Genomic DNA, 18472 nt, shown 5'->3' on the forward strand with positions numbered 1-18472 from the left:
TTCCTGCCCTTTGGGCAGGGGGCTGGACTCAATGATCTCCCGAGGTCCCTTCCAGCCCTAATGTCTATGAAATCTATGAAATCTATGATTTGCTAGCTTTGGTCTCAGTCTGCCTCAAAGTTGGTGGGAGGGAGCTCCAAAAGTAAAGAAACCTATGTAGAAAGAAGTTTGTAGGGTCTACAGCATGGGCAGGCAAAATATTGCTATCACGCCGGATCCAGTCCTCCAGGGACTTTCATCTACCCCATGGTGCCCACCAACTAATTGTACCCCACCCAGTCCTTCTGCCCATAAAAGTGGCACTAGACACCCCCCTCCCCCGACCAACATACCCTATTGCACCTCGCTCCCATCCTTGTGGGCAGAAAGTCTCAGCTCAGCTAGCATGCAGCTTCTGAGTGGGGCTGCTGCTGCCATTGCTGCAGCTGCCAAGGTACCGGCTCAGCTTCCCTGGCATCCTGCTTGCTCCAAGCAGCAGGTATGGAAATAGTGGGGGTAGCAGAGCTGCAGCTGCAGCTGGGTGGTGTGCAGAGTGTAGGGCTAGGGTTTGCAGCAATGTGGAGCTCTAATGGGCAGGTTATGAGGAAGGGAAGGGGTGAAGGGGTGGGGAACCCCCCTGGGGACTCCCCAGAACACCCCCCATAACACGCAGCCTATGCTGGCGGCAGCAGCAGTAGAAGCAGCAGCAGGCAGGTACTTGAGTTGCTCATGCCCAGCACAGGCGCTGGCTCCTGGTGGTGCAAGGCTCTAGCCAGTGCTGTACATGGGGACAAGGAGCTCAGACCAGCCAGGCCACCTGTATCACTGGGGCTCCCAGCCATGGACATGCAGCTTTCACACTTGCATTACACCGGAGGGAAGCTCCATGTGCTAGAGCCAGGTGCTTTTGCTGCTCCCAACCATGTAGGTCCCGGGACTCCCTGTGGAGTCTCAGGACCTGTAAGGCAGCAGGCAGGGAAAGAAGCTGGCTCCAGTGTGTGGGGCTTCCCTCCGGTGATGTGTGTGTGCAGGAGTTGCATGTACACAGTGGGGGGCCCTGGCGATAGAGGCCGCCTGGCCAGGCTATGCTCCTCACCCCCATGTGCAGCTGTGGCCAGAGCTGCATGCCACCAGGTGCCAGAGCCTGGACTGGGCACAAACGACCCAAGTACCCATCTGCTGTTGCGCTGTTCCTGCCACCACCTGTGGGGGCTACGCACCATGGAGGGAGCGTGGGGGAGTCCTGATACCGCCCTTCCATCCCTCACACCCCAAAAATACCACACACCCACACCCTTCCCCCCAACCTCCCCACATATACACACTCCCCAACATACCCTGTTGCCCTCCCCCTACACAGCCACACCCCCTCACAAAATCCCTTCACCCCCCGACACAATATACAAGACTAAGAATTGTATTTTTCAGTTATTATGCAAATCACCTCTATAAACAGTATGCAAACAAAAATCATGACAAAAATATTTTTGTAATAAAATTAAAATATGTTATAGAAGGTGTTTGACTTTTAGTGTATAAGCGGTTTGGTTTTTTTTCTGGTTCTAAGATGGCAACCCCTTCCCAAAAGGAGTATTTCTGTAGGGCAAGGGGAGGGACTTCCAGTGGCAAAGATGAGGGGTTAGGGGTAGGACTTCTGGTCCCAAGATGGCAACTGGGGTGGGGGGGCCAACTGTCAAGGGGCAGAGCTACACATGCAGCCTTTGAAAGCTCACTAGACCTCACTAAGTGGCCTTCCAGGCAAAATAATTGCCCGGCCCTGGTCTACTGTCAATAAGTGGCACTGGAATAGAAATGAAGGGAGAGGGAGGAGGGGTCAACTCCTGACTGTGAATGACTTTAAATGCTTGCAATATGTGAAGCCTACAGAATGGGTGTGTAGTACAGTGTAATGTTCTTAACAGATGATTCCAAAAGATCATGATGAGGTTTTTTAGCAAAACCTTGATGCTTCAGGGTAGCAGCAAAGCATCAGTCCTGTAAGAATATGATTGGGACTAAGAGGTCTGAGCCTCCAACTATTTGCCTCAGCAATCCTCATAATTCACCTTAGACCTTCCACATAAATCTATTAATCTATTCATGAATATATGTATCACCATGATTTTTGGTCAGACGGGTTGGCACTCCAGGAACCTGTTTTGCTCTGCTCTGCTTGGCAGAATTATAGGTTGGCAGAGGCACAAGACAGCATATCTCATTCTTTTATTGATACTGAATAGTGATATTAGAGGTTAAAAGCAAGCCAGTTTTAGTGCAGCACTTCTAAAACTCCAACAAAACATCCATATCCAGCTTGTTAGCCAGATGTTTTGTGTTAGAGCAGGGGTGCTGGACCTCTGGCCCATGGACCAAATGCAGCCTAAAGAGCCTTTGAATCCAGCCCACAGAGCTTCCCATGGGTCAGAAAATTTGTCGTCCCCCGCCTCCCTGCTGGTGAAATCCTAAGTCTTACAAGGTAAGTATGAGTAGGAGCTGGCCCACAACCCACCCCAGATGGCCAGACTGTGGCTGGGCTATGCTCTATTCCCTCTGTGAGGCTGTTCTGGGGCTCAGCTGTGCCCCCTTCCCACCACAGGACCGGAGCACCAACCTCCCCTGAGGCAGCTGACCCAGGGCCAGCTCGTACCCCCTTGCCTCTGCCTGGCCAGGTTAGGGCTAGGTCATGCCCCTTTCTTCTTGTGGGGCTAGGTCATGCCCCCTTCTTCTCTATGCAGCCAGGCCAGGGCTGGACCAAGCCTCCTTCCACTACGGTGCTGGATCAAGGCCAGGCTACCCCACTATGTGCAGCCAGATAGGGCCCAAACATTTCTGCCCCAGGCATCAGGTTGGGTCCACTGGCCAGATACAGCCCATGGAGTGATCAGACACTGCCCATCTAGCCTGCTGGCCAAAAAGGTTGAGTACTACTGTCTTAGAGCACTCCTCTAGCTGATTTGTGGCTCTCTCAACTCCTCCTCAAACACAATGCAATCTTTGCCATAACTATAAGCTTATCGTCACTGAAAAATTATGCATAATTATAACTCAAGAGCTCCCTGTAATTATAGTCCAGCCTACTCATAAGGTTGAGTGCCTCTGCTCCTCCACTGATTTCCCACAATTCTTTCCTTGCACCAGAAAATAACAGACAGGTTCTCTTATTGTTTCTTAAGAAACAATCCAGAGCAGCTGTTGGTCCTGCAGTGTTAGGAACCATGGGATATGACCTAGGTAGTCTAAGGAGCATAAGATACCTCTTCACTGAAAACTTAACTCCAATGTCTTATTATATTGTGGGTGCGTCTACACAAGATGCTTTACTGCAAAACAGATTAATCTACTGCACAGTAAAGCATCATCATCTACACATGTGCACCATTTACTGCATAGCAAATTAGTCTACTGTACAGTTAGCTACTACCTATAAGTATAGGTAGTAAACTAACTGTGCAGTAGATACTGTGCAGTAGTGCATATGTAGATGCTGACCAGGAGCAAATTCAGCACAAACACCAGGGGGCCATGGAGGATGAGGAACTCTCCCAGTCCTAGTGCTGCTCAGCTCTTGGCTGCCCCCAGGAGCCAAGCAGCACCAGGACAGGGTAGCTCTCTGCCCTACCCTGCCACAGCACTGCTCAGTTCCTGTCTACCCACAGGAGACAGGGGCTGAACAGAACTGGGAATGGGGAGCTCTCTGCTTCCCTGCCCAGTTGGGGCCTGTCCAGGAGCTGTTCCACTTCCAGGGCAGCTCCCAGCCAGCCCCTAACTGGGCAGGGAAATCCCCACCCAGCCAGGGGCTGTCTGAGATCTGCCCCAAAAATAGGACAGCTCCTAGCCAACCACCAACTGCAGGGAAACCCCACTAGGCACAGGGCTTGTCTTCATATGCATTGGGCCAAGAGGGCTCTGCAGTAGCAGCTGTTGTTTGGATCTGTGCATATCAGGGCCACTTCTGAAGTGCATAGGGCCAGAAGACAGCTGCCACAGCAGCTGACAGAGCTCTCCGGGCCCCATGTGAATTGAGCTCAGCCCCTGTGCTCCCTGCCAGCCACTGGGCTAGCACCCTATGGGAACCTGGAGCGACACCTGGGTGCTGCAGAGGGGCAGAGGGAAGTGGGAGTAGCTCTGTACCAGGCTGCTCCTGTTGGCAGCAGATATGCTTCCAACAGGGAGCACGTGTAGATGTGCTCCCAGGGAAGGGTTACTACACAGTATTTTACTGTACAGTAAGTCTTTATAGCACTAATAGCACATATAGATGCACTCAGTTATCCCTAATCATGTTCTGGCCACCACAAAAAGAGCTCATCTGAGTTTAGCAGTGCTTTCAACACAGGCTAGCTGAAAGTTCTTCCGCACCTTCCCACAATTCATCCTCTATGTCTGAAAAGCTAAACATATTCTCCCACAATTTACTGAGGAGAAATAAAGCAGCCCATACCATGTGGGGATCTGCCCTTAGAATTGCTAGCAATACAGAATGGGCAATCAAGTGCCAGTGAGGATACAGTTTGTTCATACACGGGGTGAGATAACTGAGGTGCTCAGACCTGGTGCCAATCCCTTTCGACTCACTCTGAAGTAAGGATTACCCATGTATAAGTAAGTGAGTACGTTGTAGCCACCACAACAGATCAAATATTATTTCTCAGTGTGGCTGTTCTCATTTGACATGGGCTATCTCAAGGAGAGAAACTCAGGTGTCACTAACTCCTGTTATCCCTGAAATGAACACATACAGATCTCAGTTAATATCACCACTCCTCAGACTTGATATAGATGTCAACTAAAACCAGTTATCATTTGCAACTTTTGTGTCTGTATCAGTAGCAAGTATCAAGAACAATTTGAACTCAACAGGGTTCATCCTAAAAGTTTCTTTTTTGCAGAAAAAAAGGCTTTAAGGCAAAAGGTAATGCGGCCTATGAAAGGAAAACCTCTTAAAATATGCTGTAAAACTTTTAATATTCTATGAATTCAGTTGAACAAAGATCTAGGCAGATGTACAATTACTGTGAACCCCATAACGTAACTGATCATACATCTCATATGACTTAGGAGTGGACTGAAGTAATGATATAATAATTTTAAAAAGAGGGATGGAAGCACTGTTTAAGAGCACAACATCAAAACTGATGCAACTATTGCGTTTGCCCACCTTATACCAATATAGGTACAACCAAACTGCTGTAATGTGAAACTTGGATGAAACAGGTTTAAAGTTACAGTGGTTTACCTCCACTTATACCAGTATAGGAGTGGACAGAAAAAATAGTAGTATTGATCCAGTGCGAGTCATAGTAAATCAGAGTAAATTAAAACCAGTATAATGCTTAGTACTACATGCTTAGTAGTAAATCAGTGAGCTTCATACTTTCTGACAAGGAGAGTGGTCAAATGTTGGAACAGACTACTGCACCTAAATAAACTGTGGAATCTCAGTCCTGGAAAAGCATGTTAGACAGACACTTGGCTGGGATGGTTTAGTCAGAAATGATCCTGCCTTGACTATTTGACCTCACAAGGTCTCTTCGAGCCTTATTTTCCTATGATCCTATACTGTATTTACTCATGGACTACACGTAGCTTTTCTCTGAAAATCAGCCTTCGAAAACTGTGGGGTATATTTTAAGCATGGCAGCTGATTTTCTGTGCTGGAATCGGGGGGGAATCATGGAGATCTTGCTTCTTTCCCTGTCATCTTCAGGGGCACGTCCAGACCAGCATGCGTCACTGCAGACCCATCTGTGGCACCACAAACCGCATGTGCTGCACATGCAGGCATTGATAGTGCTGCTAATTTGCAGCATGGCAGGTTTTTTGACACCAGGAAATTAATGAATCCACATCTATCAAATTTTTTTTTAATCCCACAAGAGTTGAGAAAAACATCTTAAATGTAAATACATTTTTAGGGTAAATAAGCCCCAGCAAAATTAATACAGCTATGTCTGTCTTGCAATTTTCAATTCTACTTTTAAGCCATTGTTGACAAAATTAGTTGTGTCTGACTACCACTTTGCCCTCTCCTTCTAGCCTTTCCCTGATGTATTCTTGGCCTCAAGAAGGTATAGGCCCATTCAAAAGAAAATTAAGTGCCACCTTGCCTCTATAGGAGCAGACAAATGGACATTATTTCTCAGGTCTTTCATTCCTGGGGTGATCTTATTTGACCTAGATGTTCTTTATTCCCAGAGAAGGAGCAAAAAGAAAGAAAAATAAGTGAATTTAAAGAAAAAGAGTTAAATGTGCCTGAACAAGTTTAAAAAAGAAAATTAAAACAGAGAAATCAAACAAACAGAGAGTATGAAACAAGACTTGAGGAAAGTAGAATTCATTATGTGCCAATTGATAATGATGTTAAAGATCTAACCCAGATCTTGTCAGATAAACATATAGGAGGTTCTTCTTAGGGAATGCTTCAACAGAATCTCAGCTAGTTCCAATGATACAGACATGACATTAAGAGCAGAAAAAGCTAGGAAAAGATTCTCTTTGACAGACAAAAATATTTTCTTATTCTCTAGAGCTGAGCCGAGTCGTCCTCGCCAAGGAAAAAAATGTCTGTAGTTCCAAAGGAACATATTGGAGTGTGCATACACAATTACTTTAGTCTGCTCACACTCACAGTGATCCTTAGCAGTAAATCTTACTCACTTGTAGATAAACATTAGTAATTAAGTCCCAAGTTAAAATAATAATAATAATAATACCCTAGAAAAGTTAAGCTAAGATTTCAATTAATCTCTATTTTTTTATATATTTTAATGAGTAATATATTTTAACTCTTTTTCCACAGGAGACTATAAGTCAAATACAAATTGTTTAATGGCTGGATTTATCTCTGGTTTCCACTTTATAGTATACTAAACAGAAGATGAGGAAATGTTCAGATAATGAAATCCCTTGCACCCCAGCAACAGCCAAATGACTCCTTTTCAGCCCTGATTGTTGATTACTCTTCTCTCATCCTATGATTATTCAAAACAAAAATGTAAGGTTCTCCAGACAGAAGAAAAAAGTGATTATAATTGTGTTATAACTAATAAGGAAATTTGATAGTTTGCTGATAATTCTGAAGGCATTCCATTAACATATTATTAGTAGCAACCTTGGGCAGATCAAGGATTTTGAAAAGTGGGGTGCAGATGGTTTTGTACATCATCACGTATAATAACACATGTGTCTCCAGTTAAAGAAAAACTAGAAACTTTACAAATATGGTAGGGGGATAGCACTATATTATTAAGATCACAGAAAAAACACATATAGCTATTGGAATGTACACTGATTTGTTAGAAGATACTTAATGTGTTTTAAAACACAACAAACTAGGCAAAAATACTCAACGCCTGTTGTATCACTAGCCCCATAGTCACTACTGTTAAAGGTACAGCTCTGATTCAGATTTATAAAACAAAATATAGCCTTCTTGAATGTTTTCACAGTGCCTCCATTACTTCACTGTCAGCCATGTCTACACCTGAGTTAAGGATTTTAGCTGGGGGACCATATGTCCCAAATTGGCTAGGAATGTCCCAGATTTTATAGGCTGCTTTGGAGTCCCAGCCATTGGCGAAAATTTAAGCAAAAGTCCTGGATTGGCAGGAACCTTGGAGTTGCAGGAAAAGTGGAGAGAGAGAGAGAGAGAGAGAGAGAGAGAGTGTGTGTGTGTGTGTGTGTGCACGCGTGCACGCCATGTTGTCCCACCTGGCCCCACTCTTGGGAGCCATGGGCTGAAGTATGTGAGTGTGCAGCAGTGGGCAGGGCCAGAGAAGCTGTTGGGATGTATGGCACCACACTCCTAACACCTGCTCCAGCTCTGCCCACTGCCCCAAACCACATTTGTGCGTGTGTTTGTATGCGGGGAGGGGGAGAAGTCATGCATCTCCTGCCACCCACCCTCCCCGCCATTCCAGATTTCCCTAAAATAATTGTGGTCAACCTGTTTTTATCTAGAGCTAAAAATCAGTCTACAGATCTATAAAACAAAAAAGAGAGATCGCCCGGAATGGCTGACCATCAGCAAAATTGCAGAAGAAAGGATAGTTTGAAAAGTGAAGCATCAGCCATCATGAAAAAAGAATACAGGGTTGTTAACACCTGTGGAGTGGAGAGAGAATAACAAGAATCAAAGAGATGTTAATGATTCATGAAGTCAATTGACTGTTTCCACCCTGCCTGAATAGAAAAGTTGCTGCCTCTCCCAGACAGTTGATTTTAAGTGAATCAATGAAATTAGGAAAGACTTTTAGACCAATATTTTCTCAATTTAAATTTCATACATAATGGACATACATGGTATGGGTGTATGTGCTCTCTCGTGTATACAAATCTGCATTTTTACATGCACTATATATTTGCAGGAGGAATTGGAAAAATTCTCTAATCTCTCAGTTTTTGCTGCCAATCTATGTCTTCTTAATCAACATTGTCTTTCATCCCACAGTCGTAAAGTCCCTTCCAAACAAGTTATTACCTTATGCAATGCTGAAACAATGTTATACAATGTTGTAACCATATAAAAGAACTGTTATATATGCAATAATAAATAACTGTTTATGGCATGAATTGAAGATATGGTGATAACTAAGAAGATAGGTGGTAAAATGTACTTAAAACCATCTGTACATAAAACTTGTACTCTTATAAAGTGAGTGAAAGACCACAAGTGATCAGTTACTGTTTATGTCTAATTTAAAATAAGATACTGCCAGTATTTGTGTAGCTCTTTACATCATTTTAGGGCATTGTCGGTGCTAATTAAGGGAAGAGTTCTGCCTAGTAAATTACCAACCCCACATTTGTGAGATCACTGATCCTAATGTTCACACAGTTCAGTTATTCTATGAGGACTTATCAGGATGCAGAGCAAGATGGTATTACCAGACGTGAAATGGCCATTTTTTCAGTACTATAAAACCTTTTAATAAAGATACTTTAAAAACCCTCATTAGATGGCACGTTAATACTGAGCTGTATTAACTTATAAAAAGGAATATGCAAGGCAATTGACAGACGTTATTAAATAAAAAGAGAAAACATGAAAAATGATTTTTATCCAGGTTTTTCTTTGAATATTTGGCATTGCTTTCTCATAAATACTGATCATATCCATGTAAATACTGTAGTACATTGTAAGTGTTAATGTATCTGACTTGTTAATAAACAATCTGAAATATTTGTTAGAATATAAAATATCAAAATCAAGGGAAACAGGTAAAGTTACAAGGCCATAATGGCCTAATGCTTTTGTAAAATGAATACATACCCCCACAGACATTTCCAGCCATATCTTCACACTGTCGATCATCACATTCACATGTTTTACCATGAACTCGGCTGTCTCCTGGAGGAAAACAAGTGCACTGGCCACATTCGCATTTCCCTGTAAAAACAAATAGATGTTAGGGCCACAGCATCCTCAAGATTTTAAGGACAAAAAGACAGAGAAAAAATGCTGTGCTCCTGCAAACTCAGCAAAGCCCTTCAGCACAGTCCACCTTTCTTTAGCAGAGCACTTAGCCATATACTTTACTTTTTAAGCAAATGCTGAAATGCTATGCTCTGCACAAAGGATAGATGCTCAGATAGTTCTGTGAGACTTTTTGGGTCAGTGGAAAAATTGACCAGGGTTAATTGAGAGAATGAGTCACTCATGGGTTGACAAGTTCCCCAGTACATGTCCCTTACTCTTTCTGAAAGAAAGTGTAGAACTAAGTCATCATTCTTAACTACTGAATTCTAACTACAGCAGTTTTCTCAACCTGGGGTACGTGTAACCTGGGGGTATGCGAGACATGTGCAGGGGATACGCGGGTGCTGCACTTTGGTCTTTGCCTGCTCAGGCTGGAAGTTCTGGCCACCATGTCTGGTGTGCCGAGGCTTTCACTCCCCAGCATCAGTGTGGCAGTGGGTAGGGAGGGAGGCCCCACGCAGGCTGCTTTGCCCTGGGCAGCGGTAGAAAAAGTGAGACGCGGCTCGCTGCAGCAAAACCAGAAATGCCACAGTGGGATTTCCGGTTTTGTTTTTGCCACGTTGATTGGCAGGGGGTACTTCAGGTACCAAAAACCAAAAACAGTTAAATTTTCAAAACTAATTAAGTGACTTAGGATGCAGCGGGTCATATTCAAAAATGCCTTTGGCTTTACAAATCAATGGGACTTAGTTGATTAAGCACTCTTTGAAAACGAAAAAGAACCTCCTAAGTCAGTTGGAGGCTTTTGAAAATCTTGTCTAAAAGCTATTTTCTATTCTTAAAGGTAAAGTGACATGTCAAATATATAGTTTCATAGTAGCTAGGGTCAGGAGGAACCTGAACGGATCATCTAGCCTGACCCCCTGCCACAGGCAGGAATGATACTGGGTTCACAAGACCCCAGACAGGTGATCATCTAACCTCCTCTTGAATTTGCCCAAGGTAGAGGCAAGGACCACTTCCCTGGGAAGTTGGTTCCAGATTTTGGCAACCCTAACTATAAAAAATTGCCTTCTGATCTCTAATCTAAACTTATTCTCTGTCAGCTTATTACCACTGCTCCTCATCACCTCAGGTGGTGCTGGGGAGAAAAGGGCTCTTCCTATTTACTGATGATGTCCCCTGATGAGTTTGTAGGCAGCCACCAGGTCCCTCCTCAGCCTCCTCTTGCTGAGGCTGAACAGGTTCAGGTCCCTCAGTCTCTCCTCGCAGAGGAGAGGGCCTGTCCTGCTGCCCTCTCACCATATACATATTTTTGTCTGATTCTGAAATATTTAGGAGTATATTTAAAAATATCTCATACTGTCATGAGAAAAGTCTCATTCAAGCTAATTCATTCATAAATTTCTCTTTTAAAAATTACTTCCACTATCTTGTGTCATGTAACTCCTTTTCTTCTACTTTAAAAACTTGAAGTGAATTTAGTGATGATGTTCTACTGATAGAGCATTAGCTTGATTTAAATTTCTAGTTCACATCCTAAACAATCTAAATGATGTCTGGATAATTGAAAGGGTGTTTTGAGCAATTTCTTTCGCTGATGAATTGGAAGACGTGTACTGCAAAAATCCAAATCTACTAAATATAAAAATGTAATATCAGAAATTAAAGTGGATTAAGCCTGCATACATGTATTTTCATCCTGAAGTAAAGGTGGCCTTCAAGGCCACAGACTAAAACAGTTTTCATTTCTGAATGAGGCGTGTCTATCCAAGGACTTAGCATGCTTAAATATCATGCTTTCATTAATTCATCTTAAATTTCCTAAGTGTTTCCACATAGACAAACTCAGAGATTAGCAGCATGACATACAGCTAAATTTCAGGATACTGTATAAAAGATGCCTCTCTGGGGAGGGGGGGGAAAAAAATATTTTTCAGAATCCAGAGTGAGGTCATTTCAGTCAAGATATTATTTTATCAAATGCATCTGTTGTCAAAATAATAGCAGGCACACTCCCTATGACCTTATTCTTTTACTTACTGTGATAACCATACTTGCAGTACAAATTCAATAGTTTAAGAGTAATTAGAGGCTCACATAAAACCAAAAAGAAATAAGCATTTTACTAACATGTTCTTTCTTTGACTAGAATAATAGGTTTACCATAGCAACCTGATTATAGAGGAAAAGCTACTGCCAAAAACATCCTAAATTCTGTTTAAATTCCAGAGCCGATAGAAACAATTAAACACTTGAGGACCATAATATTCTGTAACTTGGACAGCCAAGCCTTTTGACATGAGCTGTATGGTGACTTCAGTTCAAGTCGATTTTGTGTTGCATTAAAAAGCCCAGCCTGCCGAATGTTTGAGAGATTCAAGCAACCAAAAAGAAGCAATCCATGAACATTTTACAAGGTATACTTATTTGCCTACTATCTCACTAAATTCAAACACTGACATCCGATCATCTTTTACACAATTTGTAAGAAACCCTTTAGTCCTTACTCAGCCACAACTCCCATTGCAGTCAATAGGAACTGATCTGATTAAGACCTGGGTAAAAACTAAATACAGGCTTACACCGAACACCAGTCTCTCAAGGAAGTCAATTCCTACAGAAACCAACAGGAGTTGGATGTCTACATGCCTTTAAAAATCTGACCCTTAAGGATTTAGAGCCAGATTCAGAAGGTATCTGGCCTTAAATTAATGTCCTAGATCTCTATAGTATGGTGATGCAGTAGCCTCTTTCTGTAGGAATTTACACCAGCCAACATGCTATGTGGAAGGTTAGGGATGCATAGGTCAGCCGATACGGCCACGTCCCCATGAGTGGGAATGTGTGGTTCACTTTTACACAGTGCAAGTGAAAAGGTTCTCTATGCTGCATATTTGCAATGTGGAGTTAAAATTATATACCAAGAAATCCTAGTATCTAAAAAAAACTTCCAAACCCTTCCCCTCCCCACCGCCCGCCCTAGGAAAATGCACGTGCATGCTTATCTGGATGCACCCTGGGCTGGCCCTAGCAGCTTTACCTGGGGACCTGGGGAACACTCAGGACAGCAGCAATGCTGATCCAGGTGCACGGAGCCTGACTGGCAGCCAGACAATAGCTCTGGTTGACCAGGTTCCAGTTTCAGGCAGCACCTGCTACAGCCACTTGTACCACCCTGGGTTTTTTTAGACTTTTTTTCTTTCGATACTGGGATTCCCCACTATGCAGCATGGAAAACTTTTTTTGCGTGCATTTTGCAGCACCTCAAAGCCTTTGAGCTGCTGCAAGGTACATGTGTGTGCTCATCTGGACATGCCCTATAAGTACAACAGAAGGAGGGTATCTGAGGTATTTTTTCTGCCCTGGACTTACGCTGTTTTGATAGATTTCTTCACCCTGTTGGGAAAAAAAGCGTCTTCATAGTAGATTTCTCACAAAAAAAGGCAACTGCCTTTATATTTTATGCATAAAATATAAGTTGATATTATAATCTCTCTCTCAGTGTGAGATATGATAGTTTTATTACTTATGGCTGCTACATGTCTGTGGACTTTTCTCCATTCAAGGATAGTTTCAAATGCTTTAGAAATGTTCATTGTCACTCTTGTTATAACTCTGAAGGCATGAACTTCACATACTTCCTACATCCTTTTAGCTTGCAGAAACAATTACTGCAGTTGTAAATCGTTTCAAGGAGATGCCTCTATTAGAAAGGCAAGGACACATGCATTATGTTAGCTTTACTGGTTGGCCTTATACAACCAGTAGCAAAGTCTTGTGTCTGGACAGAATAAACAGACTCCCACAAGCAGTCAAACTAAACTTACCATTATGGAAAAACAACCCATGCCTCCATCAGAATTGGCACTTAGACTGGCAATTAGGAAGTACAACTTAAAGCGTATAAGTGCATCAGAAACCACAAGCATACCTATATGCATATTTATGCTGAGGTTCAGCACTGAGGAGCCAATCAGACTCTGGCAAGACTGACTTCAAGAGTATCATGACAAGGTATATAAATTAGGCATATTCTTAGTATGCCTGGCAACCAGCTCAGCTGGGTGCCTTATTTGTGCTCAAATCTTTTTGAATTCCAACTTGCTTTCAGCTAACCTTATACATAAGCATGTACACATCTAAGGCGCCTTAAGGGGCTGGACCCAATGATCTGTAAGGTCCCTTCCAGCCCCTAACAACTATGAAATATACTGCATTTATAGTGTGTACCTAGCATGTGGGGGGAAGCCTATCCGTTTCCCCTTTTCACAACACTTTGAACAACCATGTCTCCAGCCCCACATGTCAAGCTGCTGGCACCCACCTTTGAACTTCCTGTATGGCATGGCAGAAGGCATGACTGTTGGGACTGGGAATCAGATCTAATTTCTCCATTTAATTAACATGTGACAAAGCACACACAACATCTATGTATTCCAATGTATAGAACTATTTTTAGCATAAGTGCTGGAATACACAGATGTTCCCTAAAGTGGGTAGACCTTTACATTCACATAAACTTGTAGGTGGCACTTTGATCACTTGCACATAAGAGAAAAAGCACATGCTCCAAAAAGAACATGACTAGTGGGCACAAATTCTTTTTAGTACCCCCCTTTTAATTTTACCCACCACATACTATGCACCCTTTTTCATTTCCTGTTGTGAAAGCACAACTGAAGCAAGCAATGCCTGTAGTTAGATTATATCTGGGGAGTTTTCAGTAAATGGCTGTGACCATTACCCTGCATGCATTCAAACCAATTTCCAGCTGCCTAGAGAGCATGATTGAAAGTTCCTTTTATATACCTAGTTTTTCTTTAAAATCATGTGCTAAAACTATATAATTTGTAGAATAAAATATTTTTGTCCTTTCACTGCTAGCAAAAATGTCAGAAGGTTCAGAGCAGTGACTTTCACTGTAAGAAACGAACAATAAATAAAAAACCCTTTTTTTCCCAGAAAACTTATCTTTCTCTGGCAACATATATTTTATCTGCAAGTTGTTGTTTTTTTTCTTGAACTCACTGTTTAAACTAAAAACAAGAAATTGAATTGATTAATTTGGTCTTATATAAAATATTTGGGACCAAGTTGCAATACTGGTTACTGGCCCAAGCATAAGTTGTAGTGAAGACATACCACCCTATGACAAGGATGAGAAGGAACAGTCCCTTAGGAATAGTTGGAACAGGAAAGGGATGTTCAAAAGAGCACTGTGCCTGTAAGATGAAGCAGCCTTCTACCACTTGGTATTGTCAGCTCAACTGTAGCATCATAAAGTATTACTCATTGGAATATTCTATTTTGTTGTTACTCAGGGTGCTTGATAACTTCTGCTAGAGCTGATGACTTGACTTGCCATCAGAATCGACTTCCAAAAAATAAAAACGGATAAGAAGTTTTCATGAGGTGGAAAAATAGAGGAGGGGCAAGATGAGCAGAAATTGTTTGGGGAACCAGAATGTTACAGAGAATAGTGAAATAGGTGGTTGCAAAGGAAGGAGAAAAGATGGAGAGAGGAAGGTAACTAAAGTCACGGCAGGTTACAGGACCCAGAGTAAGAAAGGGGCAGTGTCAAAGGGAATGAAGAGGGCATGTAGTGTTTGCCAAAATAGAGTATGGAGAACGTGTTCCTCTCAGTAGGTGCTACATGAGATGCTACAACAATGCTACATGAGATGCTACACAAATGGTGATGCTGATGTACTGCTCAGTAGCAATGAACTACAGTGCAGTAGCTTGTTGCTACTGTGCAGTAAAGTTGAAAATGACCATGTACTGCCAGGACTGCACAGTTACCATGCAGTCTGTAGTACCAAGTACTAAATGACTGTGCAATAACCAGCTGGGCATACACGTAGACACAGCCAAAATGGAGCATCTCAGGAGTTTCTTCCCAAGTTTGCAGGGTAACTCTATATCTTGACATAACAGGTCTTATTTATCCAAAAGGCTGTGGTGGCTGTCAAAGACCTGATTCAGTGGTCTCATGATTCTAAAAAAAAGTCATAATTATTAAAGTTACCTTTGACAGTAAACAAATTAACAATTTTTGGGAGTGCCAATAAATTATTATAAAGAAGTTTTTCCTAATATCCAACCTAAAAATCCTTGCTGCAACTTGAGATCATTGCTCCTTGTCCTGTCATCTGCCACCGCTAAGAACAGTCTAGATCCATCCTCTTTGTAGGATGGATCTATCCCCCATGTATCCCCTACGCATCACCACTGGTACTCCAGATGTGCATGGGATTGTTCTGTACTAAGTGCAGGTTTTTGCACTTGTTCTTATTGAACTTCATGAGGTATCTTTTGGTCCAATCTTCCAATTTGCCTAGGTCACTCTAAATCTTCACGCTACCCTCTAGTCTATCTACTGTTCTGCCCAGCTTGGTGTCATCTGCAAACTTGGTAAGAGTGAACTCCATCCTACCTTCCAGATAGCTGATGAAGATATCAAAAAAATGGCCCTGGGACTAGCCCCTGGGGCATTCCACTTGATACTGGCTGTGAACTAGACATTGAGCCATTGATTACTACCCTCTGAACCCAACAACCCAGTCCATTCATCCAATCTATACTTCCTTAGCTTGCCTGGAAGAATATTGTGGGAGACCATATCAAAAGCCTTGCTAAATTCAAGATATGTCATGTCCACTGCTCTCCCCGCATCCACAGAACCAGCTATCTCATCATAGAAGGCAATCAGGTTGGTCAGGCTTGACTTGCCCTTGGTGAATCCAAGCAAACTGATCCTAATCACTTCCTTCTTCAAGTGCTTAGAAATGGATTGCTTGAGGACCTGCTCCATGACATTTTCAGGTGGGGCTGACCCATCTGTAGTTTCCTGAATTCTCCTTCTTCCCTTTCTTAAAGATGGGCACTATATTTTTCCTTTTCCAATTTTCTGGGACCTCTCCCTATCACCACAAGCTTTCAAAGATAATGGTCAGCAGCTCTGCAATCGTGTCAGCCAACTCCCTCAGCAACCTCGGGCGCATCACAACCAGTCCTAGGGACTTGTACATAGCCAGTTTTTCTGAATAGTCCTTCACCTGTTCTTTTACAACTGTTGGCTGTTCATAGCCACCCCAAACTGTGCTGCCAAGTGCTATAGTCTGGGAGCTGACCTTGCTTGTGAAGGCTGAATTGAAAAGGCATTGGGCACTTCACCCTTTTCCACATCATCTGTCACTAGGTTGCCTCCCACACTTAGTAAGGGGCCTACACTTCCCCTGACCTTCAGGGATCCTAGTTTTCTCTGATAAAAAAAATCCCCAATTTTCAGATTAGAAAAGTAAACCAAAAAATTCACATTTCCCCATGATTAAAATGAAACATCACTATATACGTATGTATATATTTGTGATATTTTATTTTAAATCATGGAGAAATGTGGATTTGAGGTTACTTTTTTTAATCCAAAAACTGGGGATTTTTTTTTTTTTTATCAGAGAAAACCAGAATCCCTGCTGATCTTTCTTTTGTTGCTGACATACTTGTAGAAACCCTTCTTGCTACCTTTCACACCCCTTGCTAGCTGAAACTCTAATTGCACTTTGGCCTTCTTGATTTCATCCCTGCATGCCCAAGCAATACTCATATACTCCTCTCTAATTGTTTGTCCAGGAGCATAGTCTGAACTGGGCAGAGTCCTCATAAACTACTCCAGACTTGGAAAATATCATCAATCTTTGCCCTGAGTATTCCTGGGGGTGGGGCAAGGGGGAGAAAAATATTGACATTTAAATTTGTGCAGCACAACACAGTGGAACAGATTCAAGTTTCTTATTATGGCAACTCAGTTAATGAACTATTCCAAGAGGCTCTTGCAGCACCAGAAAGTTTGGTCAAATTTAATTAAAAATTGAGGCAAGGATAGTGGGATGAACAAAGAGAAGCTATTAAAATGCACAGTGTTACTTCTGGGCAGAGGTGGTGCTAGGGGGAGAGTATAGCCACCCCAAAATTTGCCTTAGTGCCCCCATAGACACCCCTCCCAGCACCACTGCCACACACCCCATGTAGATAAGCCTACAAAGGTGTGGTGCTCCTGGCAGGGGCAGCACCAGACTTGCTGGTGGAAAGAGCTAGGCTGGGGCTGGGCTCAAAGCTGGCGGGAGTGGGGCAGGCTCAGCTGCATGGGGCAGATGGGCAGCAGTGGCACTGGGAGGGGTGGAGCCTCCCAGCCCAGCCCCACACACTGGGAAGAGGCTGGCACCTCCCCTACTTCAACAAGAATTTGCTTCTATTCCTTTTCCACAACTGCTAGTTTGGGGTCATGACATCCTGATAGAAATGACTCCCATCCAGCACAATTTGTTGCCTATGCATCAGTGGATATGGAAAGTGAAGGGTAGTGAATTGTGACAGTGCCACAACTTTGCTTCTGGTAGCACACTATGATAGGGGGTGGGATACAGTATCCCAGATAAAGCCTGTGACTCCATTGTGCACAAGTGGGACCATGGCTCCACCTTGCTATCAGTGGGACCCTATGGATATATCTGTATTACTTTTCCAGTGGTCTTATATATGCCACTGAGAAGCGTGTCCATTCACTTATTTCTGTTCTGTTCACACCCAGAAACAGAGTGATAAATATGCCTCAGCTGTCAAGCATACCAGAGACTGGGAACCTGAAAGCAAGTGTAGCTCCTTCACCAGAGATGCTTACCATCCCATTTTTGTCTGGCACATGAAGAGCAGGGGCAGATGAGTAGTATGATGGTTTTTGGCCCTCTAGAAGTGAACCAGGGAGCAGAAGAAGCAAATGGAGTATAATAATTACATACTTTGTACAGACTGCAGTGGGGTGTAGTAGGTCTTTGCAAACCTCTGGATAAAAAGGCCTACTTCAGTACCACTGATGTGTTTTGACTGAATGAAGGGAAGTTTGGTCTGTCTAAGGACAGAATACAAATGAGCATTTTTGCTCACTTTTGCCCACTTCCAAATTTTGCCCACTTCAAAATTTGGTCAACAGAAAATAAATGTTAATTTACTCCTGGAAAGTTGTGTAAAGAAACACAAGACCCCAGAAAGTCTTTGACAATACAAATAGAACTT

General features: G+C 42.9%; 1 protein-coding gene across 1 annotated transcript in view; it reads right to left on the reverse strand.

Annotated features, from left to right (window-relative positions):
• ITGBL1 (integrin subunit beta like 1) overlaps positions 1-18472 on the reverse strand; it is a 290113-nt gene that overhangs the window by 30030 nt on the left and 241611 nt on the right. Inside the window, exon 8 of the mRNA XM_019529696.1 lies at positions 9251-9367. Coding sequence (XP_019385241.1) covers positions 9251-9367 — 117 coding nt within the window. The remainder of the gene's footprint in view (positions 1-9250; positions 9368-18472) is intronic.

Source organism: Crocodylus porosus, unplaced genomic scaffold, assembly GCF_001723895.1.
Source record: "Crocodylus porosus isolate Cpor-Errol unplaced genomic scaffold, CroPor_comp1, whole genome shotgun sequence".
NCBI lineage: Eukaryota > Metazoa > Chordata > Crocodylia > Crocodylidae > Crocodylus > Crocodylus porosus.